The 27,847-nt window shown below is 34.2% G+C and overlaps 1 protein-coding gene across 8 annotated transcripts in view; it reads right to left on the reverse strand.

Moving 5' to 3' along the window:
• The window catches only part of NFXL1 (nuclear transcription factor, X-box binding like 1), a 74,827-nt gene that overhangs the window by 27,999 nt on the left and 18,981 nt on the right, over positions 1-27,847 (reverse strand). For all 8 annotated transcript variants that reach the window (XM_078068575.1, XM_078068574.1, XM_078068573.1 and 5 more), the window contains exons 6-17: positions 26,004-26,182; positions 25,612-25,773; positions 25,409-25,509; positions 24,648-24,762; positions 23,580-23,704; positions 22,544-22,666; positions 18,749-18,839; positions 13,434-13,554; positions 13,043-13,202; positions 12,223-12,314; positions 5,061-5,082; positions 4,283-4,423 (exon numbers count right to left, since the gene is read on the reverse strand). In XM_078068575.1, coding sequence (XP_077924701.1) covers positions 4,283-4,423; positions 5,061-5,082; positions 12,223-12,314; positions 13,043-13,202; positions 13,434-13,554; positions 18,749-18,839; positions 22,544-22,666; positions 23,580-23,704; positions 24,648-24,762; positions 25,409-25,509; positions 25,612-25,773; positions 26,004-26,182 — 1,432 coding nt within the window. The remainder of the gene's footprint in view (positions 1-4,282; positions 4,424-5,060; positions 5,083-12,222; positions 12,315-13,042; positions 13,203-13,433; positions 13,555-18,748; positions 18,840-22,543; positions 22,667-23,579; positions 23,705-24,647; positions 24,763-25,408; positions 25,510-25,611; positions 25,774-26,003; positions 26,183-27,847) is intronic.

Consider the following 27,847-nt stretch of genomic DNA (forward strand, 5'->3'; position numbering starts at 1 on the left):
CTTCCTTCCAATTACGAAAAAAAAAATCACTAAATCTGTACTTGCTAAGCTATCTTCCTGGATCACTTCCAATACAGCAAGCCTGGCTGTCAAATATCTTACACAGTTCTCCTTTAAAAAAAAAGAAAACAAATTTTAACCCAGGGAACAATATTGGAATAATCCACAATAATTCCCTTATCAGTCATATCAGCTTTTAAAATGAGTTTTTTTTCTGATTCATAAGACAGCTGGAAATCCAGAGAAGACAGCAATCCTAATTTTAAGCAATAAGATGATGAGAAGGAAAGCAGAATAAACATTTGGGTTACTTTACAAATTGGAAAATAAATCTTGATAGGTAAAATTCTTTTTTTCCCATTTTATTAACATATATTTGACATTTTGTAAATTTAAAGTGTTCAACATTTACGTACTGTAATAAGATTGTCACTGTAGCAATAATTAGTACCTCTATCACATTACAAAATTATCCCTTGTTTTTAACGGCTGGAATAATTAACTTCCAATCTCTTAGTGAGATTGATGATCGTAACAAAATTCTTTTTTTTTAAATCAATGAAACATCACACATCACACACATTGCCCTTAGCAGTGATTCTCAAACATTTTTGTGCATGATCAATCACTTGGCAATCGTTAAAATACTTAGGTGAGACCTGAGATTTTGCATTTCCAACAAGATTCCAGGTGATGCCCATCACTCAGACAACACTGCATGGCAAGGGTCTATCACATACATAATTACATAAGAAATATATGTGCCTATGTGTGATTATGTACATATATTTTCTTTTTTTTTTTTTTTTTGGTACAGATTTTTCCCAAAGAGAAAAGACTATCTTCATTATTTCTTCTTTCAGTCACTCAAAAATATTTGTACTCAGGTTTGCTTGGGAAATACACACACTTCATTTGCCATCAGTCTCACACCTTTCCCCAGTTAACCACTGTTCCACTCACTCCAGTCAATGAATTAGACAATAGGGATATATTTGTTGCTAATGGTAGCAATCAAAGGCACTGCTTGTAAGAATAGCCTTAATTGGACTGAGATCTGCCAGTAAGGCCAGGGAAAGAGACCAGAACAGAGATAAGAAGCAAAAGAGTTTTGATTCCAGTCAATTCAATAAACACTTTTAAATACCTGCTATGTTGTAGGCTCTGTGCTAGAATTCAAGGTAGAAACTGCGTTAGAATTCCAGAGCCATCTGGGTCAAGAGAGACATACAAGGAGATCTTCTCTAATGGGTCTCACTTGAGATGTTACAGTAAGGAATTCATTTTAAAGAGTTTATGAATTATTTCATTTTTAATATATAAATTATAATGACTGCAAAGTAATCCCCCAAATAATGTAATTTTCACTCACTTGCACTGCCTCAGCCTTCCATGAATGGGAGATAAAGATGGACTTGTAGCTAAATTAAGAACTGCACATAACTTATAACCCATATTTTACCACAGCCATTACCCATGAAGCAATGCTGGGATAATCCAAGATAATTCCCCAATCAGTGTCATATCAGCTCTTGAAGTGAGGTTTTTTTTTTTTTTCCAACTCACTTGATGTTCTGGAAATCCAGAGGAGGAAAGCCATACAGCACTATATTCTCACTAAAGTGGTTTTGAATTATTATGTTAGTATGATCTTATAATTCCAATATCTTTTTCATTTTATCATGAGTACATTTTTATTAAGGATTAAAGCATGGATCGATGAAGAAATTATAAGCTATACATTCACATGTCTGCACATGAACGAGAATGATACTATGGAGGCTTAGGTTATCATGCTTTACAATCACCAAATCAAAGACCCAAAAAATAACAATGCAAGTGAAATTTTCAATTACAATTCATATTAATAACTTAAACATTTGTAAATTTAATGTTAGTTAATAAAAAGAATCTTAAAATTTTTGCTTATTCCTCATTAAACACACTTGCTAATAGTATTGATTCCCTGAAGAATGGAAGTCTACAAAAAAAACATTAAATATTTTTAAAATATATAATTTTTTATGTAACAAAAGTTTATTTTTTATTCACACACCATGTCAAATGTAGCCTGGCAGGGGACTCTGGCAAATCAGTCATTCTGGGACACTGGAGGATGGAGACTTAGTTTTTAACTGTATCACATGGGACATAACAACCTCCTCAATCACAGAAGTAGAGAAAAAGTAGAGTGGTTAAATGAACAGACATTTCTGCAAAGAAGACATGGCCAACAGACACATGAAAAAGTGCTCAACATCACCTGGCATCAGGGAAATACAAATCAAAACCTCAATGAGATACCACCTCACACCAGTCAGATGGCTAAAATTAACAAGTCAGGAAACGTTGGCGAGGATGCAGAGAAGGGGGAACCCTCCTACACTGTTGGTGGGAATGCAAGCTGGTGCAGCCACTCTGGAAAACAGTATGGAGGTTCCTCAAAAAGTTGAAAATAGAGCTACCCTACGTCCCAGCAATTGTACTACTGGGTATTTACCCCAAAATTACAAATGTAGTGATCCAAAGGGACACGTGCACCCCAATGTTCGTAGCAGCAATGTCCACAATAGCCAAACTACGGAAGGAGCCTAGATGTCCATCAACAGATGAATGAATAAAGAAGATGCGGTATATATATACAATGGAATATTACTCAGCCATCAAAAAAAACGAAATCTTGCCATTTGCAACAACGTGGATAGAACTAGAGGGTATTATGCTAAGCAAAATAAGTCAATCAGAGAAAGATAAGTACCATATGATCTCAATGATATAAGGAATTTGAGAAACAAGACAGAGATCATAGGGGAAGAGAGGGAAAAATGAAACAAAATGAAACCAGAGAGGGAGACAAACCATAAGAGACTCTTAATCTCAGGAAACAAACTGAGGGTTGCTGGAGTGGAGGTGGGTGGGAGGGATGAGGTGGCTGGGTGATGGACACTGGGGAGGGTATGTGCTATGGTGAGCACTGTGAACTGTGTAAGACTGATGAATCACAGACCTGTATCCCTGAAACAAATAATACATTATATGTTAATAATAAATAAATAAAAAAAACTGAAAATATCAGTTCAAAAAAAAAAAGTAGAGTGGTTAATGATAAATAAAGATTTCCCTGACTATTTTTGGAGATGAAAAGCATTTCTGCCTATATTTTCTTGGCCAGAAACTCATATGGCCTAGGAAATTCAGAACAGGACACTATCTGTATCTCTGTTTTAATAGGAGTCTTTTATATTTTATTGCTATTGAAAATACTTTTGTTGTTCTATGTTTTTATGTGCTGACGAATTTAAATGTTCAAAAATAAAATTTAATATCATTTAAAATTTGATTAGCTACATTTATTTTTCCTTGTAAAATGGCAATTTTAGAGATCTTTCAATGGATGACTTCTCATATGCTTTAGAAAATGCTTTTAGTGAATTTCACACACACATGCCCTACATCTGTGATGCTATTTACTTTATTTCCAATGAACAATTGGGAATTTATTAAAATCGGAGGGGAAGACGAACCATGAGAGACTATGGACTCTGAGAAACAAACTGAGGGTTCTAGAGGGGAGGGAGGTGGGAGAATAGGTTAGCCTGGTGATGGGTATTAAAGAGGGCACGTACTGCATGGAGCACTGGGTGTTATACGAAAACAACGAATCATGGATCACTACATCAAAAACTAATGATGTATTGTATGGTGACTAACATAACATAATAAAATAAAATTAAAAAAAAAAATTGTGAAGATTGCCTATCACAGATGTTAGGTTTAAAAAATTGCTGAGAACACTAGTAGATAGGCTAAACATTCTGTACTTGCTTCAGATTTCTGCTAACTTGGCTTTTCCACAATAAAGCTGTATCTCCTGTTAAAAAAAAAAAAAAAAAAAAAAAAAAAAATTGCTGAGAACAAATGTTCCAGACTAAAGCCAGAGATATAAATAAACAGAAGTGGAAGTGATATTATTAACTACTATCTAAACAGACACATAATTTCTGTACTTTTATCATAAAATCAAAGCCTATGTATTAACACAGTACAGTATGTTGAGAGAACATTAAAAGGCTTATTATCATGAGTTAGCACAAAGATAAAGAGAAATATACACCAAGCTGTTAAAGCTGGTTGTATTAAGAGAGGCAAGGAAGGAGAAGGGATGAGGGCAAGACGGAATAAAAAAGTCCTAACAAAATGTAAAAATATTTATGGCACCATTATTCAAAAAAATGTTCCAAGCATACTAGAAGCACATATACATTCAACCTAAGGATATTACCTTGTTTTTGCCAACGCAGGTGTCAATTTCAGTTACTTTGTGGCATTCTTTCACACACGTGTGATTCTGACAACCTAAGGTTCGTCCACATACTCTCTTACAAGAGTAAGGTCCTACAGCATGGCATGGTAGTGGACTCACCTTAAAAAAAAAAAAAAAGAAAAAGAAAATTAGCAACACACACAAAACCTTCTGGACCCATGTTTCTGAAATGACTCTATTATCATTTGAGAACAAGTTTCATAAAGGTCTAACACATTTTCATTAATAATAGTTATATTCAAAATCAAAGTAACCTATCAAAAAATCCAAAAAATGAATGCCAATAAGCAAAACATTCTATTCCCAAAAGGGAAATTCAATACAACGATGCTATAGTGACCACATATACATTGGCTAATTCCCAAAAGCACAGTATATTTTAAACATCAGCAGAGGGGCACCTGGTTTGCTCAGTTGGTTGAGCATCCAATTCCTGATTTTGGCTCAGGTCATGATCTCAGGCTCTTGGGATCAAGCCCCATGTCAGGTTCCCTGATCAGTGGGGAGTCTGCTTCTCTCCCTCTCCCTCTGCCTCTGCCCCTTCCCCCACTGGCACACATGAGCTCTCTCTCTCCCACTCTAAAATAAAGTACATCTTTAAAAAAAAATTTGCAGATAACTCTTGTACTTTTTAAAGCACTAAAAAAATAATAATTATACCTTGTCATTTCTAACAATCCTCAATAGAAGAGGCATAAATTATAAGCTTTACTTAAAATTTGTGCCTATAACTCACCTCATGCTTCCCAAGACATTCTCTGCAAGAAAAAAATAAAATGAAAACGTTACAAATTCTTCAAAAAGATTATCTAAAGCAAAGGTGCTAAGTCTACTAGTTTTATTAAGAATAAAAAATAAACAGAAGTGAAGATAGAAAACTTGCAGGATACAAAGTTAACACACAAAAGCCAATTGCTCTTCTATGTACCAGCAATGAACAATTGGAATTTGAAATTTAAAACATACCACCATTTATATTAGCACAAAAAATGAAATAGATACAAATCTAACAAAATATATACATGATCTATATGTGCAAAACAACAAAACACTGATGAAAGAAATCAAAGACAATCTAAATAAATGATGAGATATCCCATGTTCACTGATAGGAAGGTGCAAATATTGTTAAAATGTTGCTTTTTTCCCAAATTGATCTAGATTCAACATAATTCTAATCAAAATCCCAGCAAGTTATTAATAGTGGACACCAGCAAACTGATTCTAAGGTCTGTATGGAAAAACAAAAAACCCAGGATAGCCAATACAGTACTGAAGAACAACACAGTACTGACACTATCCAACTTAAAGACATACTATAAAGCTATAGTGATTAAGACAGTAGGGTACTGTTAACAGAATGGAACAGAAGAGAAAGCCCAGAAACAGACCTACATAAATATAGTCGAATGATCTCTAACGAAGGAAAAAGGCAACCGAATAGAGAAGGGATAGTCTTTTCAACAAATGGTTGGTGCTGGAATTAAGACATCGACACAGAAAAAAAATCCCAACAGGCCTTACACCTTTCACAACAGGTAACTCAAAATGGATCACAGACCTAAATGTGGAGTGTGAAACTATAAACATAGGAGAAAATCTAGGTGACTTGGATTTAATGATGATTTTTTAGATTCAACACCAAAAGCATGATCTCCAAAAGAAAAATGGTTAAGCTAGACTTTATTAAACCAAAACATCTGCCTTGTGAAAAACACTTAAATGAAAGTGCTAAATGAAAACACATAAACGAAAAGCCACAGACCGGCAGAAAGTATTTGGAAAACATGTATCTGGTAAAGGACTTGTATCCAAAATGTAAACAAAATTCTTAAAACTCAATAAGAAAGCAAACAACCCAATTAAAAAATGGTCAAGATTTGAAGAGAGGACACCTCACCATCCAAAGAAGACATACAGGCAGCAAATAAACATATGAAAAGATGCTGAACATCATGTGTCATTAGAAAACTGCCAATTACAATGAGATGCCACTGCACACCTATTAGAATGACTAAAACCCAAAACGTGGACAGGAGCATATGCTGAGAAGAACACAGGGCCACAGGCACTCGCAGTGCTGATGAGAATGTAACATGGTACAGCCACCTTGTTGGATGGTTTGGCAGTGTCTTACAAAGAGAAACTAGGCTTACGATATGATCCAGCAAAATCTATACATCAATGTTTATAGCAGCTTTTTTCATAATTGTCAAAATTTGGAAGCAACCAAAATGTCCTTCAATAGGTGAATGGATAAACAAACTGTGGTACATTCATACAATGGAATATTATTCAGCAATAAAAAGAAATGAGCTACCAAGACACTAAAAGACACAGAGGAAACTTAAATGCATATTGCTACATGAAATATGCTGAAAAGCCTACGAACCGTATGATTCCAACTAGGTGACATTCTGGAAAAGGCAAAACCACAGAGACATTAAAAAGAGCAACGATTACCAGTGGCTTGAGGGAGAGAAGGTAAGAGATGAACAAGTATAGCACCAGACACATTTAGGGCAGTGAAACTATTCTGTATGTTATTGTAATGGTGGATAGTGGATACATGAGATCATGAATTTATCAACACTCATAGAACCGTCCAACACAAAAAGTAAACCCTAATGTAAACTATGGACTTTAGTTTATAATATTATTATTATTCAATATCAGTTCCTCGATTGTAAAAAAACTGTACCTCACTAATACAAAATGTTAATAACAAGGGAAAGTATGTGTGGCAGGATCATATGGGAACTCTGTACTGTCTGTGTAATTTTTCTGTAAACCTGAAAATCACCTAAAAAAGATAAAGTCTATTTAAAAGAATTTAAAAATAAACATTCCACTTCCCTTTCCAGGGACTGGTTTAGAAATTGTCTTATGATCCTATTCTGGCCAATGAAATGTAGAAGGAGTTTTGCTATGGGGCTTCTGGAAAAGGCTTCTCACTCTTTAAAAAAAGATGATGATGGTAGAAGGCATAAACAGTTTCTGTTTTTCTTTTTGGAAACTTCCTATCTGGATGGGAGGTTGATCAGAAAACCAAACAGCCTGACGGCAAAGATGACACACTGAGGATAAAATAGAATCTGGGCCTTTGATGATGTATCATTGCATTAACCAGCTTAACCAACCACGAAGCTGCTCTACCTCCAATCTAACCGTGCAAGGCATAAACATTATTATGTCACTTTTTATTTAGGTTCTTTATAACTTGAAGCCAAAGGCACTGCAAATGATTTAACACGTATGTTCAGAATTCTTTTACCACATAGCCAAATCATGATTAAAAGTCATGTTAAGGGACAAGAAGACATGAACATTCTACTCTAAGAAAGAAATCATACTACCTGGATAGTTCATGTGACAAGTAATAATTTTAACATATACTTTATAATAATTTTATTACACATCCACTGAAAAATCATTGTTATCAGAATTAGAAGGATCTTTATGTGTAGGTTTGTCTCCTTTTTAAAATTGAGATAAAACTCACATACCATAAAATTTATACTTTTAAATGTACAGTTCAGTGGTTTTTAGTATATTCACAAGGTTATGGAACCCTCACCAGTATCGAGCATATTTTCATAATCAACAGAGAAACCCTGTAACTATTAGAAGTCACTCTGTAGCCCCTGGCAACCACTAATCTACTTTCTATCTCTATGGATTTGCCTATTTTGAACATTTCATATAAATGGAATCAAACATTATGTGGCCGTTCATGTCTGGCTTCCTTCACTTAGAATACTGTTTTCAAGGTTCATCCATGTTATAGCAGTTATCAGTAATTCATGCATTTTTATAGCTGAATGATATTCCATTGCATGGATATACCACATTTTGTTTATCCATTCATCAATCAATAGATATTTGTTTCCACTTTCTGGCTATTCATAATAATGCTCCTATTATTGTAACATTCGTGTCCAAGTTTTTTTGTGAACACATATTTTCAATTCTCTCAGGTGTATACCTAAGAGTAAAATTGGTAAGTCCAAGTTTAGTTTCGTGAGAAACTACCAAACTGCTTTCCCAAGTAGTTGCACCATTTTACATTCCCATCAGCAATGTACGACGGTCCCAACTACTCCCTATCTTCACCAACATCTTCTTTATTTTAGCCTTCCTAGTGAGTGTAAAATGACACCTTAACATGGTTTTGACTTGCATTTCCCTAACAATTATTTGAGCATCTTTTCACATGTTTACTGGCCACTTGTAAGATCTCCAGAGGAACGTCTATTCAAAGATTTTGCCCATTTTTAAATTGGATTGTCTTTTTGTTTCTCAGTTTAAGAATTCTTTATATATTCTAGATAATATTCTTATAGAATATATGATTTGCAAACTTTTTCTCCCATTCTGTGGGTTGTCTTTTCAATTTTTTTATTGTGTCCTTGAAGCACAATTAAGAAATTGTGGTTAATAATGTCCTGACTTTATTTTTTCTTTTGTTGCTTATGCTTTAGGTATCCTATGTAACAAATCACTGCCTAACACAAGGACACAAAGGGTTACACCTATGTTTTCTTCTAAGAGTTTAATAGCTCTTACTTTTAGATCTTTGATCCATTTTGAGTTAATATTTATATATGTTGTGATGTAGAGGTCCAATTTCATTTTTTTTCCCTGTGAATATCTATTCTCTCAGCACCATGTGTTGACATGAAACATTCTTCCTCCCACTGAACTGTTTTGACACTCTTATCAAAAATCAATTGACCATAAACATATGGGTTTCCTTCTGGCCTCTCAATTCTATTCCATTGATCAATGTGTCTGTCCCTACACCAATTCTTAACTGCTATAGTTTTATAAGTTTAAAATCAGGAAGTGTGAGTCCTCTAACTTTGTTTTCACTTTTAAGAAGATTTTGGCTATTCTGGGTCCTTCACATTTCCATATGAATTTTGGGGACAATTTCTGCATAAAAGCCTGCTGTGGTTTTGACAGAGAGTATGTTAAATTTGTATATCATTTTGGGTAGTAGTGCCCTTAACATTAAGTCTTCCCATCCACAAACATGGGATGTCTTTCCATTTATTAAATAACTGTTATCAAAAAGTAACTAACTAACTTAGAAATAAATTCCTACATGTATGGCCAGACTCTCAATTCTATCCCCTTGATCCATGTCTATCTGTACGCCAGTACCACGGCCTTTGGTCTTCTTTAATTTCTTTCAAAAATGTTTTATAGTTTTCAGTGTACAAAATCTTAGATTTTTTAAATTAAATTTGTTGAATAAACAAGTTGCTTTTTTAATGCTACTGGAAGTAGAACTGTTTTCTTAATTTCATTTTCAGATGGTTCATTACTAGGGTATAGAATTGACTTTTGTAGACTAATGTTTCTTATAGCCTTACCAAAGCCATTGACTTCTGTACACTACATGATCTTGTATATGAAAAATCCTATCATCTCTAACAGTCTGTGTAAGGATTTTTCATATACAAGGTCATATCATTTAAAAATACAAATAGTTTTACTTCTTTATTCCCAATGTGAATACATTCTTTCTTTTTCTAGTCTAATTGCTCTGGCTAGCACCTCTAATACAATGTAAACCTAAATAGAAGGGGCAAGGGCAGACATCCTACTCTTTTTCCTGTTCTTAACAGGAAAGCTTTTGGTCTTTCACCATTAAGTATGATTAAGGGTTTTTCACTGATGTCCTTTATCAGGTTGAGGGAGTTTGTTTATCTAAGTTTGTTGAGTGTTTTTATCTAGAAAGTATGTAGGATTTTGTCAAATGTTTTTCTGCATCTATTGATTGTCCTTTATTCTTATGATAAAATAGTACTTTGATATTTTGGTTTTCATATGTTGAATCAACCTCCTATTTCTGGGATATATCCCTCTTGGTCATGATGTACAATCCTTTTTACATGTTGCTAGATTCAGTTTGTTAGTATTTGGTTGAGAATTTTTATATCTATATATAAAAGGAATATTGATCTATAGTTTTCTCTTCCTGTGATGTCTTTTTCTGCTCTTAGTATCAGGGAAATATAAGTTTCATTGAGTAAGTCAGGAAGTGTCTCCCCATAGTGAAACACTGGTGTTAATTTCTTAAATGTTTGGTAGAATTCACCAGTAAAGTCATTCATCCTCAGCTTTTCTTTGTGGTAGGCTTTTGGTTACTAGTTTAATCTCTTTACTAGGTATAAGTTTATTTAGATTTTCTACTTCTCTTTGAGTCAGTTTCAGAAGTTTTTGTGTTTCTAAGAATCTGTCCATTCCTTCATGTAAATTGTAACCAAAAGAGGGTAAATGTGGCTATACTAACATCAGAAAAAATAGACTAAGAAAAAAATTGTTTACTAGACACAACAAATATTTTTTTGATAAAGACCTCCCTCCAAAACTTCTCTCTTCCCCACTGACATCTTTGTAAATATCTTGAATATCCTTATTTTACAAACAGAGAGGATATATGACTTATTCATGGTAGTAGTTAGCAGGAAGCATAACACTGGACTCAAAGAGTCCTTACTCTAAAACACAATGTCTTAATATATATATATATACCCCTAAAAAAACCTTTCAGCAGCACATTCCAGTCAAGTGCAAAGGAAAGACTTTTAAAATTAATTCTTTAGGGCGCCTGGGTGGCTCAGTCGGTTAAGCGACTGCCTTCGGCTCAGGTCATGATCCCAGGGTCCTGGGATCAAGTCCCACATCGGGCTCCCTGCTCCGCGGGAAGCCTGCTTCTCCCTCTCCCACTCCCCCTGCTTGTGTTCCCTCTCTCGCTGTGTCTCTCTCTGTCAAATAAATAAATAAAATCTTAAAATAAATAAATTAAATAAATAAATAAATAAATAAATAAATAAATAAAATTAAGTCTTTAAACCTCTAGTAAACATGACTTAGTAATTCCAGGCAGTTTTTCTACCGTCATAAAATATTTAATCCAACCTAACATTTTGAGGAAATTAACTGAATGAAATAAGAGGGGAATATCTGTTAAATAATCCTCCTGTAAGACAGACTAAGGAATTCAAAGATAACTGACTACACTTATACAAACAATTTAAGTGACTATGAATTCCCCCCACCCTGACTAATCTACAGACTAAAATCACTATGTTGTAGATACAGCTCCCAATAACACTTTGCCTCCCAACCTGACTGCACAACCAATATATAAAAATATACATTCTACTTAAACTGAGAGGAAAGATGTGGAAGGACATAATGGGAGAGCTTTTAAAAGGAAATAACTGTATCTTTAAGCCTATGGCTCTAGAACTGTCTCTTTAAAAAGATACGCAAGACATACCAATATTCAGTTTGGAATCTTAATGGTAGAAAACAACCTGTTTTCTAATTTTACGTTAGTTCCCAGAATTCTGTGCTTCTTTTACTCCTATATTCTATAACCTCTACTCAAAGTATGAACCACTCCACGATTCATATTACCCTAGGGTTTGACTCCTTACAACCCAGTCCAGGTCATTACCTGGGAATACTACATTCCAGAACACTACTTTCTTTGATTTTCAATGTTTCCTTCAAGTATGCCTTACCTACAACCTGGCTCTCCTCTGTCCTCAAGTAGCTCACAGACTAGCATGGGTATCAGGAAAACTAACAGATGATGATCTCTTGGATGAATTATTCTAAGTGCGAGTTGCTATGGAAATTCAGAAGGACATTAAACTCCAGCTGGGGAAAAGACTCAAAAAAAGATATCTAGAGGTTTTCAAGCAGTATGTAAAATGTACTTAGAAAAGAATGAGGCTGAAGACAGAGAGACTGGTTTATGGACGAAGCCTGAAAAAAATGATGAACTGAACACAGAAAAAGGGGAGAAGGTAATTTAAGATAAACTTAGAACTATGTAAAAAAAAATTATTTTTAAGTTAAAATTCTAAAATACTTACGTAGGAATAGGAACTTGACATGGAGGACACGGTAATGCAGTCTGAATAAACTCTGGCTCCAAAGGCTGTTCCCAAGGGCCTGTAGGCTGGTGCTACAAGTAAAATACAAAACAATTTAAAGGCAGAGGAATTAAATCATATGGCCAATATAAGAATCTAAGAAAATAGTCCCACATATCCTCTGTTCAAGCAGGCTGAAATTTTTTCAAGTAACCAACAAATTGTGCTTACTGAAATATTTTATCCCATCTGTACTCTATCAGATGTTCCCCTCCACACACATCTGATGCTACAAATGAAGGCAGACTCCAGTTTTTAAATGGCAGAACAAAGACAAAGTAGCTTCCTTTACTTCTTATTAGCCAAAAGGGGAATGAGAAACAGCACTGTAAAATCCAACTTCCACCAGTAGAATGTAATCTCCATTATTTGTTCACTGTTGTGTCCCTAGCAGGTAGGAGAATGCTTAACACATAGTAAGGACTCAATAAATATTCACTAAGTGAATGAATCTTTGAGGAAACCAGAAGATATCTATAACCCTGGACCACAATATATGAAGGAAGACTGCCAAACTCATGTGTATCAGGATGATAACGTGATTATCACATGTTATTAGCAAACATCCGTTTACTGGTTCTTTTCTATGCCGTGAGCTTCTTAGGACAAAAGATCAAGTCATATTTACCTTGTACCCCAGCTCCTATCACAGTGCTTAACACCCAGTAGGTACTTAATCATTGCTTGTTGAATGACTAAGTAAAATTAAGAAAATATGACCCACAGAAATGCACTACCTCTTAATAATATATTCCCTTACCCTGCCAGTTTGCTTTATTAATGCTTGGTCATGACATGGAGCAGGACACAAGTGACCACATTTCTCCAAAACTTTCTGGCAAGGCTGATGACATGGAGGACAAGAGCCAAAGTGACAGCGATGTTTTTCTTGACTTGTATGATGGCAAGTTGGTGGTCGACTAAATCATAAAGTACAATTTTTTAAATTACTTTTGATTAATGAACAATTATATCTAAAGTGCAATTATCTATTTAAGTATCTTCTGATTCCATACAGAATAAGAATACTGTGAATATTAGTATTTTAGAACATTAATGCAAAATTTAAAATACTAACAATATTTAAAATCAATATGAATTTAAATTTGCTAAGACACCAGGTGTAAGTCTGTGCAGAACCGCATACTAACCTACATTGCTCTTTGCACTTGGGTGGTCTTGTGGTACGTTCCCGGCCACAGGGCACCGTCACCTTTGTATTCCCACAATTGCACTTCACGTCTACAGTTTCTGGGCAGGGATAACAACTGCCTGAAAAAAAGGTCTGAAACTTAAAAAGAAATGTCCTTAACTATTCAAATGACAATCAACAATAGGATCAATGAATTTGGTATTCACACAACTGGATACTCTACAATGAGAATAAAGAAACTACGTGAATGAACCTCACACACACAACACCAAGCAAAGGAAGCCAAACACAAGAGTATGTAGTATATGAGTCCGTTTACATATAACAAATAGAAAAAACTAATCTTACATATAACAAATAGGAAAAACTAATCTTACATATAACAAATAGAAAAAACTAATCTTACATATAACAAATAGGAAAAACTAATCTTACATATAACAAATAAAAAAAACTAATCTATACCGTTTGAAACCAGGATGATGGTTATGAAGGATACAAGGAGGGTTTTGGAAATACTGATAATATTCTGTTTAATCAGAGTTTTGGTTACCTGGTTATGTTCAGTTCGTAAAAATTCATCAAGCTATACACTAGTTATCTGTATACCTTTCTATATCCACACAGGTAATTCAATTAAAAAGTTTTAGAATTTTCTTTAAAATTTGCTAAAATTCTATTCTAAATAACATTTAACACATTACTCATTTAATCATCACTACACAAGCAAAATAGATTTATGTCTTGGAAAATCTAATGTTATCAATAATCTTTTTGGCTTATTTTCATACATACTTCTATTCAAGTACATTATTTTTAGATAAATTCCCCAATAAGAGTAATTTCTCTCATCAGGTTATTGACAAGTACAGTCAATTTACTATTACTCACACTTTGTGAAGGACTAATTCTAAACCCTCATTTTAGGTTATAATTCCCAAGTATTTCTCTTCTAAATATTTCAAAAGGAAAAGTTATTTGGGTTTCAGTTTTTTACCTTCTTTTGTTACAGGCTGGTAGGAATACACAAAAACAAAATGAAAGAAACTTTTTTAAACAGGCTATAAAATTCTCCCCAAGGCTCTGACATCATCTTCAGGGCTTTCTTCCCACTCTAGTGTTCCCACTAAGTAAGGTTCCCCACTAGAAATGAAATAGCAAGAAGGGAATAAAAGTCTCCAACTAAGGAGTGAGGATCGTAAAAGACTGCTGCCTATGTGTCAGGACCAAGCAAAATACTGAAGAGCAGTTAACCTGACCAGAAACAGACTAATGATGAAAAGTATCCTAGTTAAAGCCTCTTATAATAGTTCCTAAAAGGAACAGAAGGATTCTGATTCAAATAATGAACACAGAATAAGGAAATGAGAGTAAAAAGCAACACAGGGAAAAAAACAGATATGTATTGTACTAATGTACAAGTTACCAAATTTTTACTTCAGTGTTTTGATTAAGTATAATCCAGTGAAGTCTTTTCTTGATGGTAATGCAAGCCAAGTTATCCACATGATCAAATTTTATTTTATCTTTCCAAAAGAATGACCAGGTGTCATATTTTCTAAAGGTTAATAACGACCTTTCAGTCTGTTCTCATTCAGCATATCATTTTCCACACTTAACAATAATTTTCATTCACCTTCAGCAATTCAAACAGGAACTTACCAAACATAACACCTTTCTGCCACTCTAAACTACAGCATCACTTTTCCTTTTTTGAAAATTAAATCTTGAGAAAAATAAGGGATAATTTCTTTGAAGTCTTCCTACCGATCAACAGAATTTGTTACAAATTCCTGTACAACATGACGGATAAAGTAGCTTCAATGATAGTCTTAACATGAAAAATCAGCATACAGAATGCAACTCCAGTGACCAGTGGGTCAATAGCCAAAATGGGTACTTATCCAGTAATTCCAGAACCATAAAAACAGATGACCTTGAACTTAAAGAACTCTAAGTCAAACTTTCATATTCACAGTGCAAACATGAGTTTTGCATCCTCTTCCTATGAGTTACAGTATAACCTTGATCATGAAGGTGTCTCGAATGATGGAAAACGGTATGAAATAATGGTTCTATGTATCTTATGTTAACTGTGGATCAAACAAATGGTGAAAGCTGCACAACACATCTTCCACATACTTTCCATTAAGGTAAATTTTGTTAGGGGCTAATAAGATTCTTTTTTAAAAAAATAAACGCTCTGCCAAAAAAAAAAAAAAATTGAACCTGGATCTGATCAAACCTCTACATCCCACTAGTAATTTATAGGAAATACAGGAGACAATGTCAAATGATACCACAGAGACGCAATCTGTAAAACGCAGACTCTGTGACTAAATAAAGTAACCTCGTTTCTCAAATAAGAGACAAGGAAGAAGAAAAGGAGACAGAGGAGGGAAAGTATAGATTCATAGACTTTGGAGACATCAACCAATTGCAATATGTCAGTCTTACCAGGTTTTTCAGTCATACAAACTAAATTAAAAAATGAAGATATTTATGACACAAAATAATTTGAACAGCAGATATTTGCTGATATTAAGAAATATTTTAACTATTTTTAGGTAAAGAATCCACCTTTTAGAAATGAACACTGAAGGATTTATGGGACTTGCTTCAAAACAATACAAGGGTGAGATGTGTTTTGACACTCCTCCACTGAGTATGATGCTTGCTCTACCCTTCCTGCAGGTACTCTGTATCAGGTTAAGGACGCGCCCTTCAATTTCTAATTAAGTTTACATCAAATATGAATGTTGAATTTCATCAACTGTTTTTAGACATTTACTAAAATAGTTTCCCTTTTCCCTTAGACTATTAATGCAGTGAATCACATCATTAGATTTACTAAACTTAAACCAATCTTACATTATTGGAATAAACCCAACTTGATTAAGAAAGATTAAGGTTTTAGATAGCTAAAACTATCGTACTAGATAGCTGGATTTGAGTAGCAGTAACTTTAATATTTTACAAACATGTTTATGAGTTAGATTGGCCTATAATTTTCTCTTACTTTCCTTGTCAGATGATATAATGAGTTGGGACATGTTCCTTTTTTACATATACTCTCAAATAGTTTATGGAGAGACTGAACTTACATACATACACACACACATCTTAAATGTTAAAAATCATGTGTAAAAATCAACTAGGCCTGGTGTTTCCTTGGTGAGAGAATTCTAAACTATTGGATCCAATTTCTTTAATGGTAATACAACTAGTTAGGTTTTCTAATTAAAGTAAAGGCCAGTGTTTTAACAACAGTCAACAAGATCCTATACGTATTCTTTCTCCAGCAATCCTTTATCCCACCATCTCTTTGACCTCATCTCCCATCATTTGTCCCCTCTCAAGGGGGACACTTACTTCAGTAGTCTTTGTGAATTCTTTCAAATGCTCCTGTCTCAAGGCCTTTGCAATTACTGCTTTCTTGCCCAAAACACTATCCCACACCCTCTTTCACATGGCTTGTAATCCCTTCTTTTGGGATTCCTCTCAAACGTCATCTTTCTAGAGTCCTCTCCTGATCACACTAGAGTTTCTTTCTATAATTGTCACTACTTAATATTCCATATTAATTTGATTACTTATTTATATTCTAACTGAGGGGTAGTAAAAAAATAAGTTCCATAAGAGCAGGCACTTTGTCAGTACTGTTCACTTACATATTCCCAGTGCCTGGTACTTAGTAGACACATAAAAATACTTCTTTAATTGAATTAATGACTAAATTTAGAGTCTTAATAAAATCTAATGAATCAATGATGTAATATGACTTTAAAAAAAATAAAATTCTTTCACAATTTAAAGACACCAACAAATCAGAGAACACTCACAGGAAAAAGTCTATGGGGTTAATTCAATCTGCCACTTTTCCTAACAGGGAGGCAATGTGATAGGATGGAAAGATCATTAAAGTTTGAGTTCACATCTGACCCTGCAACTAGTTCTATGACCTTCGGCCAATAGTCTCTTTGCCTGTTTCCTTACTGTACAAAATAACAGTAGCACAATATACTTTTTGAACTTTTGAGAGGATTTAGAGATCAAGGGAGGTATCTAGCATCCACCTAATCCCAAAGGAAGATAATAAAAACAGTATAGTTTGTCCCACGTCATAATGCCAAGTTGCAGAGTCCAGACTTCAATCAGGACTTCTTACCCTAAAGTCCATGCCCTTCCCACTGCCCTATAAAATCAGTATTCCTTTTCATATCAACCTACTCCAAACAGGTCAAGTTAACTCAGTTTTCTTTTTTAAAGATTTTTTTTTTTTAATTTATTTGAGAGAGAGAGCATGTGAGAGACAGTGAGCACGAATAGGGCAGAGCTAGGGTAGAGGAAGAAGCAGTCTCCCCGCTGAGCAGGGAGCTGAGGATGCAGGAGGCTCCAGCCCAGGACCCTGAGACCATGACCTCAGCTGAAGGTAGACGCTTAACCAACTGAGCCACCCCATGCCCCGTTAACTCAGTTTTTAATGTCTAATAACTTCAGCAACCCTGAGACCCTTTCAGGAGGTCTAAAGGTCTCACATGCATAGAGTAGTTTTCCAGATGCCATGGGTCAAGTGGTATAATAACAAATTAAATGCAGAAGCACACATGTGAATTTTGCCTATTCTCCATTAGGTAGACATTAAAGACATCTGCAGAAATGTAAACCAATACCATTCTTCTCACTACATTTATTCAGTAAATAGTTATTTTTCACAAAAAAAAAGTTACTATATTAAGATGTAATGGGTTTATTATTGCTTTTTTTAAATAAAATGATAAACATTATTACATTGTATTTTAACTTCAAATACAATAAATACCAATAGATAAAACCAACATTAACAAAAAGTCATTGGTTACAAAAAGAATGTAAGAGGATCCTGAAACCAAAAAGGCTGAGAACCACTGGCTTAGGATACATCCAATCCCTTACTAGACTTGATTCCATATAAATGTCTAAAATTCAAAATAACACTGAAAAACCTAAGAACATATTAATTAATATAAAAACTATGTAAGGGAGGTTAGGAAGGAGTAAGGAAACAACATGGTGTTATAGAAAGAACAAAACTTTTATATTCAGAAGGCCTGGGTTCAAATCTTAGCTATACTGCTTTACTAGGTATTTCTCAGAGTAAGTCACTGAAGTATCTTCAGTTCAATCTCTTTGTCCATAAAATGGGTATACTGGTGACTGCCCTACCTTCTCAAGGTTGTTAAGAGTAAGATAATGAATGTAAAAACTTTCTTTATCAACTATAAAGCACTGTATCAATAGAAACATTAAATTACAGCTATTGTTAAATTTTACCTCTGTGGCAGACAGATGGACATTTATGGTTTCTACATCCTAAAGTCCGTCCACAGTTTTGATCACAAGGTGGACAGTTTCCAGGGCAACACTGAAGGGAAAGCAATATATAAAGAACAGGTCATTTGAAAACCACACATAATATGAATGTCATTACTAGTTATTCTCAGAACTCATGAAAAGCAAAAGATACTTCTTTTAACCTAAGAATAAAAGTATTCAAGAGGATCAACGTTATTCTAAATAGACAGACTGTATTAAGAACTTACAAATTTAAATAGACCATGACCTAATTTAATGAAATCAAGCTAAATTTCCTTGCCCTTTAATTATTCTGTAACTTAAAACAGTCCCATTAGATAATTTCATCCCTACTTATCTATGCAGAGATGGCCAATATTAACAAAAGGAATGGATTTGGTCAAATCTCACAGTCAATTCAGGCAAACAATTAAGTCTACCTTTTAAATTATTTAATGAAAATAAATCCATGTATGGTTCAATGTATAGATTAGTTTGGCAGTTATTTTCAAACCATGGCATCAAAGACTAACTAAAAGAGAGAAATAGAGAAAGACTAATTGCTTCTAACTTTATTTTCTCACCTCCCTGTCTTCCAATCCATTTGTGCAGACCTCCCCCAATTTCATTCATGAACACACAGCAACTGCTTAAAGCCCATCTTGCCATCCTAACTCCTTCCTTGACCTCTCATACATCCAAACTTTGGGGAAAAAATACAGACTACAACTGTCTTAAAGAAACTTAGAGTTGTAACCAGCTTAAGAACAAGTTTCAGTGTATAAAAATGGCTCAAAACAGAATATACACTATTGAAAAGCAACTAAAAGTCAAAATAGTTCATTCAATTAGGCAAATATTTACCAAGTAGTACTATGTGCCTATCACTCTGCCAGTAACAATGGGAGAAAAGAAAAAAAGAAAGTTATGTGGTCCATGCCTTTCGACATATTTCTGGTTTTGACCATGATGGAGTAATAATGATCAGATTTACTCTTCGCTTTTAAACAACCAGAATATCAGGCAAAATATATGAAGCAACAGTTTTTAGACATTAGACAATCAGGCAGCACAGGACAACCATCTCTAAGAGAAATAAACAAGGTGAGTTCTACGATAGTACTTGCTTAGACCTGGAGGTTTCCAGGAAAGAAGACCACAAGCAGAGTCTGGTGGTCTCACCAAGCTGAGCAGAAAAATTCATAGTTCAAACAGGTCAGTGTGGCTAGAATTTGTGGAGAAGTGGTAGCAGTACAGAGAAAGTTCTGGAGAACTCAAGAAAGGACCCCTTGAGTCCTCGGCTGAGTACTGGTCTTTACATAGGAAACTACCCAAACCTGAGAAAGAACCACTGGAAGGAGAAGGCACAACCATTTCCAGAAATTATTCAAGGCTAGGAATAGTTTGTGTTCCCTATGGACAGACTGGAAGAACCTCCTAATATACAGGCATTAAGTAGAGTACTTAGAAGAATTATTACCTCAGTAATGACACCAAATTAGCCCTAGATAAAAGGGTGGCCTCATTCCACCTAACAAAATCAAGCCTCAAAAGAACCAAATGATCTCTAAATAACTTGACTTCAACCCGGAATGAAGCTTAAAAATATTTAAAGGAATACAAAACAAGGGGTGCCTGGGTGGCTCAGTCATTAAGTGTCTGCCTTTGGCTCGGGTCATGATCCCAGGGTCCTGGGATCGAGCCCCGCATCAGGCTCCCTGCTCAGCGGGAAGCCTGCTTCTCCCTATCCCACTCCCCCTGCTTCTGTTCCCTCTCTCACTGTCTCTCTCTCTGTCAAATAAATGAATAAAATCTTTAAAAAAAAAACAAAAAGGAAGAAATACAAAACAAAACAAATCTCCAGCATCCAAAAATGTAAAGTTCACAATGTCTGGAAACTAATAAAAAATTACCAATCAGGAAACTATCATCCAAAAGGAGAAGAAAAATCAATCAATAGCAATAGACCCAAAAATGATAAGAGGACAGAATCAGTAGGCAAAGACATTAAGATGGGCATTATAAAAGTATAGCCCACCCACATATTCAAGAAGATAGAAGAAAGCATGAGCCTGCTAAGGACAGACACGGGAGATATAAAAAAGACTCAACTCCAATTCCCAGAGATAAAAAAGTACTACGGCTGAGATAAAAAAACACAGGAAGGGATAAACATCAAATTAGACAATGTAGAAGAAAATCAGTGAACTGAAGACAAAGCTACACAGGCTAAAATAAAACACAGAAATTAAAAGGACTAAATAATAAATGGAGCATCAGTGAGCTGTGGGACTTCAAGCAACATAACATACACATCATTGGAGTCTCAGAAGGTGATGCATGGGGGAAAAAATATCTGAAGAAACAAAGAATGAAAATTTCACAAATTTGATGAAAACTATAAACAGATCCAGAGAAGCTCAACAAAAACTAAGCTAAAGAAACAAGGAGAAAGCTATACACAGGAACACCACAAATAAACTACTGAAAACCAACAGTATAGGGAAAAATCTCTAAAAACAGCCAAAGAAAAAAGAGGCATTACATACAGTACAGAGGAACAAAGATAACAATCACAGCATACACTTTTTTGGAAAAAAAAATGCAAGCTAAAAGATAATGGAGCAACATCTTTAAAGTATGGGGGAAATGTTGTCAAACTAGAATTCTACTGTAGAAATATTTTTCACAATGGCTGAAGTCATTAAAGTTGAAAGACGTCATGACCCGCATTACAAAATATATTAAAAGAAGTCCTTCCAACAGAAAGAAAATGAAAATAGAAACCCAAATCTATGTAAAGGGATGAAAAGCACCAAAAATAGTGAATTTGATGATAAATATATAAGACTACTTTTCTTATTTTTTTCAAACTCTTTAAAAGATATCTGTCTATTTAAAGCAAAAGTAAAAACAATGTATTTGGGGTTTATAAAATACATGGATATAAAATGTGTGAGAATCCAATAAAGGAGTTAAAATGAATCATTGAAAAACAATACTTGATCAAATAGAAAACACAAAAGAGGGAAAAGGAACAAACAACAGATGGGCAAATAGAAAATAAATAGCAAAATGACAGATTTAAATCCTACCATCTTAAAGGTCACATTAAATGTAAATGATTTACGCCCAAATTAAATGACAAAGATTGTCAACATTTAAAGTGGAAGATATTATGAAATAATATCTAAATGTGGTCTATAAGAAATCTACTTTAAATATAAGTTAAAAGTAAAAGAATAGAAAAAGATATCTGTATTAACATTAAACAAAACAGTATCACTATATTTCAATAGATTTAAGAACAAGGAAACCTTACCAGAAATAGAGGAATAATTCATAATGATAAATGGAACTCAAAAAAACTACAAATCTACACTCAATAAAATACTCCAGTCCATCTTAAATGGAACCAAGTGTCTATAAATATGATTTGAACACTAGAGGTTAAGCCTCTACCACCAAATGAACTATCACTCTAACACTACTATAATGTTTTAAAATCCAGGCAACAGAAAACAGCCCAAGAACCAAGTTAAAAGGTTTATGCCCAGGACCAAAAAGAGACCCTGTCATTTAAAAACCTTGGTAAGATTTCCCACTAATATAAACAATTAAGATTAATCTAGAATATTTATTACTATTCCATATGGAAAGCAAAGAACATGCTTTAACATCTGAAGAACAAATCATGATGGCACTTATCACAGGCTCAAAAAGTACAAATTCAAGACAATTTTTAAATCTGTTTCCCAGGCTTACTACACATACCTTTCTCCTACACTGATGCTTCTGACAGTCCCGCATCTTAACACACTTAGTCTCACACAGATAAGGCTTATGACATGGCATTCGTTTTGTATGCTTTCCACAGCGACAATGCTTTTCCACTTCCTGGAAGAATCGAATGAATGTTATTAAAACTAACTTTTGTTGACATTTTTTTCCCACATTGCAATCTCTATTAATTAGTAAAGAATGAAGAAGGAAAGTTTTAAAAGTCTTTCATATAAAGGACTTTCCCAAAAATAAAGCTGAATTTCCTAAGACATTTGTTTGTATCTTACTTTGTTCCAACAAAGACTTCATAGAACTCCCACTATTAAATTTAGTAAAAATTGGATATTCAATAGTAAAACAACTGCACACATTAAAATAACATCTAGTTACACCATAACATCTGCACATCTTGTTTCAGTAAAACAAAAGAATTGGATTATTTAGTAGTATGGTCAAAACCAAAATGACATATATAACGTTATTTAACATCTCACTTCCAGGCATTTATTTCTTTCTATCATCACCAGGCCAACTTATCATTGCTTTGAATATCTTCTGAAAACAAACAACCCCATGCTAGATTATAAAAATGACAATGTTTAAACTTTTACCAAGCAAAATCAAACAAAGGGTAATTTTTAGATTTGACTGTTGGCATACTCTCCTGCTTCTCTACCATAAATATTAGGTCACTAAGCTCATACAGATCATCACATAGATGTTTATGAAAGTAATGGAAAACAGGCGCCTGGCTGGCTCAGTCGTTAAGCATCTGCCTTCGGCTCAGGTCATGATCCCAGGGTCCTGGGATCGAGCCCCACATCAGGCTCCCTGCTCAGCGGGAAGCCTGCTTCTCCCTCTCACTCCTCCTGCTTGTGTTCTCTTTTTCACTGTCTCTCTGTCAAATAAATAAATAAAATCTTTAAAAAAAAAAAAAGAAAGTAATGGAAAACAATTATAGCATAATCCCATCTGACATACTATGACAGGTGGTTTTTAAAATTAATTATTACAGGACATGACTAACTTGTCTGCATGTTTCACAAGGACCTCGGTGACAACGCTGTGAACATCTATGGATTCCACATTCAAGTACTTTGTCACAACTATCTCCACAAGTTGGTACATCTTCTGTACACGGCAAAGAAAACTCTAAAAGCAGACAAAAAGTCAAAGTTAATAAGATACATTATTATAAAGCACTAACAGCACGCCATGTTCTTTTGGCTCCCTAAAGAATGACAGCCCTTTCAGACTATGAATTTATGCATCTACATAGTTATTGGAAAGAGCTAAATTTAATGAAAATAATCACTAATAAAAAAGCTTGTTTTTTAAAAAGAATTTGACACATAACAAGTTACCATCCTGAAGACACATATGTTTATGAGCTAACTACTTCAGAAATACTTATCTAAATAAAAGAGTAAGACCATATAAACCTCTATGAAGACTTCTACAATAAATAGAATTATAAAAAGAAAATTTGCTCTTAACAATCTCACAGGATTAGAAAAAAAAAAGATGTAGACTTGAGAACATTATGAAACTGACCTTTAACATACATATATTAAGACAAGTGTTGGCAATAATCTTATAAATATGTGTGCTGGTACTGGTGCAGAGTTAAAGAAGTACACTCAAACTGCAACGTTCTGTGCCTTATTTCAAAACCAAATTAAATTCACCCATAACCTAATACACAATACAATGACGACAGTCTATGATTATGAGGTTTCCTTTATTGCCAGACACTACACCAAATACTTTATGCGATTTTATCATTTAATTCTCACTCATTTCATTCTCTTTATCTTATAAAGAAAATATTATTACTGCATTTTACTTGAGAAAACTATAGTTCATGAAGGTGGAATCTGAACCAGGATGTGCCTGACTCCAAAGTCTGAGTTCTTAACCCACTAAACTATATTGTCCCTTCAGCAAATGTAAAAAAAAAATCTAATATCAAATTGGTATTTTTACTGAAATTACATTATGAACTCCCACAGAAATCTAATTTAATTAGGAATGTACTCTAAGTGAACATGAGAAATAATCATATTCCATTAAAGGTTTAAAAAAAAAGTCTTACTTGACTTCTGACATGGACAGAACCTTTTCCCAGATCGAGGACATTCTCCACAAGCACCAACATGGCAAACTTGCTCACATGTATGATTACCACATGGCAGGGTTTTTCCACATACCTAAAATAAAATGCAATAAGCACGTAAGACTTAAAAGTTAACAATAAGACTTTGTGCATGACCTAATCCACTTTTCAATCATAAGCAACTTCTTTATGTTCTTCATATTATGCTTTGTATTTTATATAGGTATCACATATATAAACATAAACATATACACAAACATATACATATGAACATACACACATACATTTCCTATGTATCAAAAATAAAAATGTACCTTTAAAATAAAGGGAAAAAAGTACATATAGCTTCATATGGCCATCTACCAAAGATTTCCAAATGATACTAAAACCATGTTAATTCTAGGACAATCTACAAAATCCTACTTCCTCAACTGGATTAACTCAAGAACGAAGTGGTGTTAGTTGAAGAGAAGGGAAAGACAAGGAAGGAGAGATAGCAAGAAGCAGAGTACATATGTACTGAATCCAAAATTCAACAAATAGCTATTAATTTGAAAAGAAAAAATTTCCTCCAATAATTAAAATTACGTTAAATTGGAAAATAGTTTCCTAAAACATGAATATAATTCATTTGCTTTGCTCTTCCTCTTCTTTTATCCAGCTAAACTTCTTAGCATTTCAAATTGTTTATGTTTTCTGTATTCTTTACTACCCACCCCCCCAAATGCATATACACTCACGTGGTCACAGTGCCACAGTGGACTCGCACAGCTCCTTTCAGCTACTTGTTTCCCACAGACACACTTCTGTCTACTAACTCTTGGACAGGGCAGACAATTTCCTAAAATCGCAATGATAAATTAGCAAAGAAACATTACAAAACCAATAAAGACTGTTTTTTTACTTAAAAAGTCAGAACACCTAACAGGTATGACATTTGTACCTGCATGACAAGGATTTTCACATTTATGTTGTCCACAAAGCAACTTCCGCCCACACGGCAGCTGACAGGCCCATTCCTTAGCACTGCACCTACGAGGTACAGGTTTTGCTTTTTTACAGTAACAAGTAGTTGTGACCATCTTTGGACAAGGAGGGCAGGGACCTAGAATCCAATGAAAGGGAAAAAAAATCACCAATCAAAATTTAAAACTTTCAATTCCACACCTATCAGTAATTTGTAAAGCTTTCTTTACTGATACTTTAAAAGATATTCCCTTCTAATATCTTCTTATGTGAACTTAAGTTCTGAATTAAACTTTGACAGTTTTTTTTTCTGCCTCAACGTAAGAAATAACCACCCACAAATAATTAGAAATGTAATATTTAACTCACCTGGATGACAGAGGAGTAAACACTTATGGCCACAAGGAGGTTTAAATTCTCTCTCACATACTTGGCCACATGAATGAGGTACAAGCCATGGATCTAGAGGTGGATCTTCTACTTTTCCACAATAGCAATAGTACCTACTAGGTGTATCAGATCGTTTGTATTCAAACCTACATTTTGGACTACAAAAAAGAATGAAATTACTGAAATTCATTTCATTTTTAAAAGTGACAAGAGAAACAGGAATATAAACATACTTAGGAGTAGAGTACACTCAATTAATTCTATATTAATGCACCCTCTGCTCCATCTTTATGCTAATAAGAAACAAGATTTCACAAAAATCAATTTCAACCATCTAGAACGACTCTGTCCAATATAATTTGAGATGAAGGAACCGTTCTATACCTACCATGTCCAGATCAGTAGCCATTAGCCACATATGACCAGTGAGCACTTAAAATGTGGCTAATACATACAACTGAGGAAGAAACAGAATTTATTACAATTTTTCAAAATTTAAATAACCACATGTGGCTAGTTGCTACCGTATTAAGCAAAGTTAGAATGAAGCTACAAAAAGAAAGCAATATTAGCTTTCTACTAAGCAGATGAACTTTATTCTTGAGGTACTCATTCCAATTTTTATAAAGCTCAATGTTTTAAAAGTTTGGTTGGGTGACCTGCAAATAAGTAAAATATATTAGCAACAGCAAACAAAAGACAGAAACCAGATTATAGGTAGGCAATACAGCAGCAAGAGACATGTCTACAATTTAGAATTGAGGGGGAAAATAAATAATTTCTCAGTATCTAATACAAAATAGATACATAACAAATGTGCTTAAATCAAAGAAAAGTTCAAATATTGTTCCATTTTCTCTGCTACAGCAGAAAGATTTTTAGCTAGCACGGTTAAAATAAAACAGTGTCAACCTTCATCCCTATCAAATTCACTTGTAGATCATAGATTGCTTCATTCTAAAAAGATATTCTAACCCTTACTATTCCCCAGACAAATGAGTATAGTTAGTATACTATACTGGAAAAAGTCTCACGTCATCACTTTCTTTTGTATCATTTATATTTTCATTGTCCTGCGACCATGTCCTTTTTTTTTTAAGATTTTATTTATTTATTTGAGAGAGAGACAGAGAGAGTGAGAGAGAACACGAGTGGGGTGAGGGGCAGAGGGAGAAGCAGACTCCCTGCTGCCTGAGTCACCCAGGCGCCCCTGAGACCGTGTTCTGTTTCCAAATAAATGCCACATAAAAATATTCAGAATAACCAAAGATACTTGTTTTTGTAATCAAAAATCAAAGACAAAATACCATGTCTCATCTAGAATAAATAACTAATATTTTGTTGGAAGAGCTGTAAGAGAAAAATGTCTACATTCCTCTAAACTAACATGGAGGGGGATGTGTACTTTAAATTAGCCTAGATATGGAGGTCTAAAAAGTAACTCACAACACCCTAATAGTGCCCATCAACAGTGAGGCTAAATTGTTCTAGGAGATTGGGAGAGGTAAGGGCATTATGTGCAAATGCATGTGTTTTATTTAAAATAATGGCATGCAATAATGAAATGTAATTATGTCAATGTCATATATAAGCAAGCAATATCTTAGTAGAAACATTTAAACATTTTAAATGTTTGAATTCCACAAAACAACTAATTTAAAACTACTAATATTTGTATCAAGTTCTAGCTCCATCCTGATGAGGATTAAACAAATCCAAAACAGTCACTGATTTTCTTAAAAAATATAAAATATAGAATGCAAAAGTTACAGGGCACCTGGGTGGCTCAGTCGTTAAGCGTCTGCCTTCGGCTCAGGTCATAA

The sequence above is a fragment of the Halichoerus grypus genome, chromosome 3 (assembly GCF_964656455.1).
Source record: "Halichoerus grypus chromosome 3, mHalGry1.hap1.1, whole genome shotgun sequence".
Lineage (NCBI taxonomy): Eukaryota > Metazoa > Chordata > Mammalia > Carnivora > Phocidae > Halichoerus > Halichoerus grypus.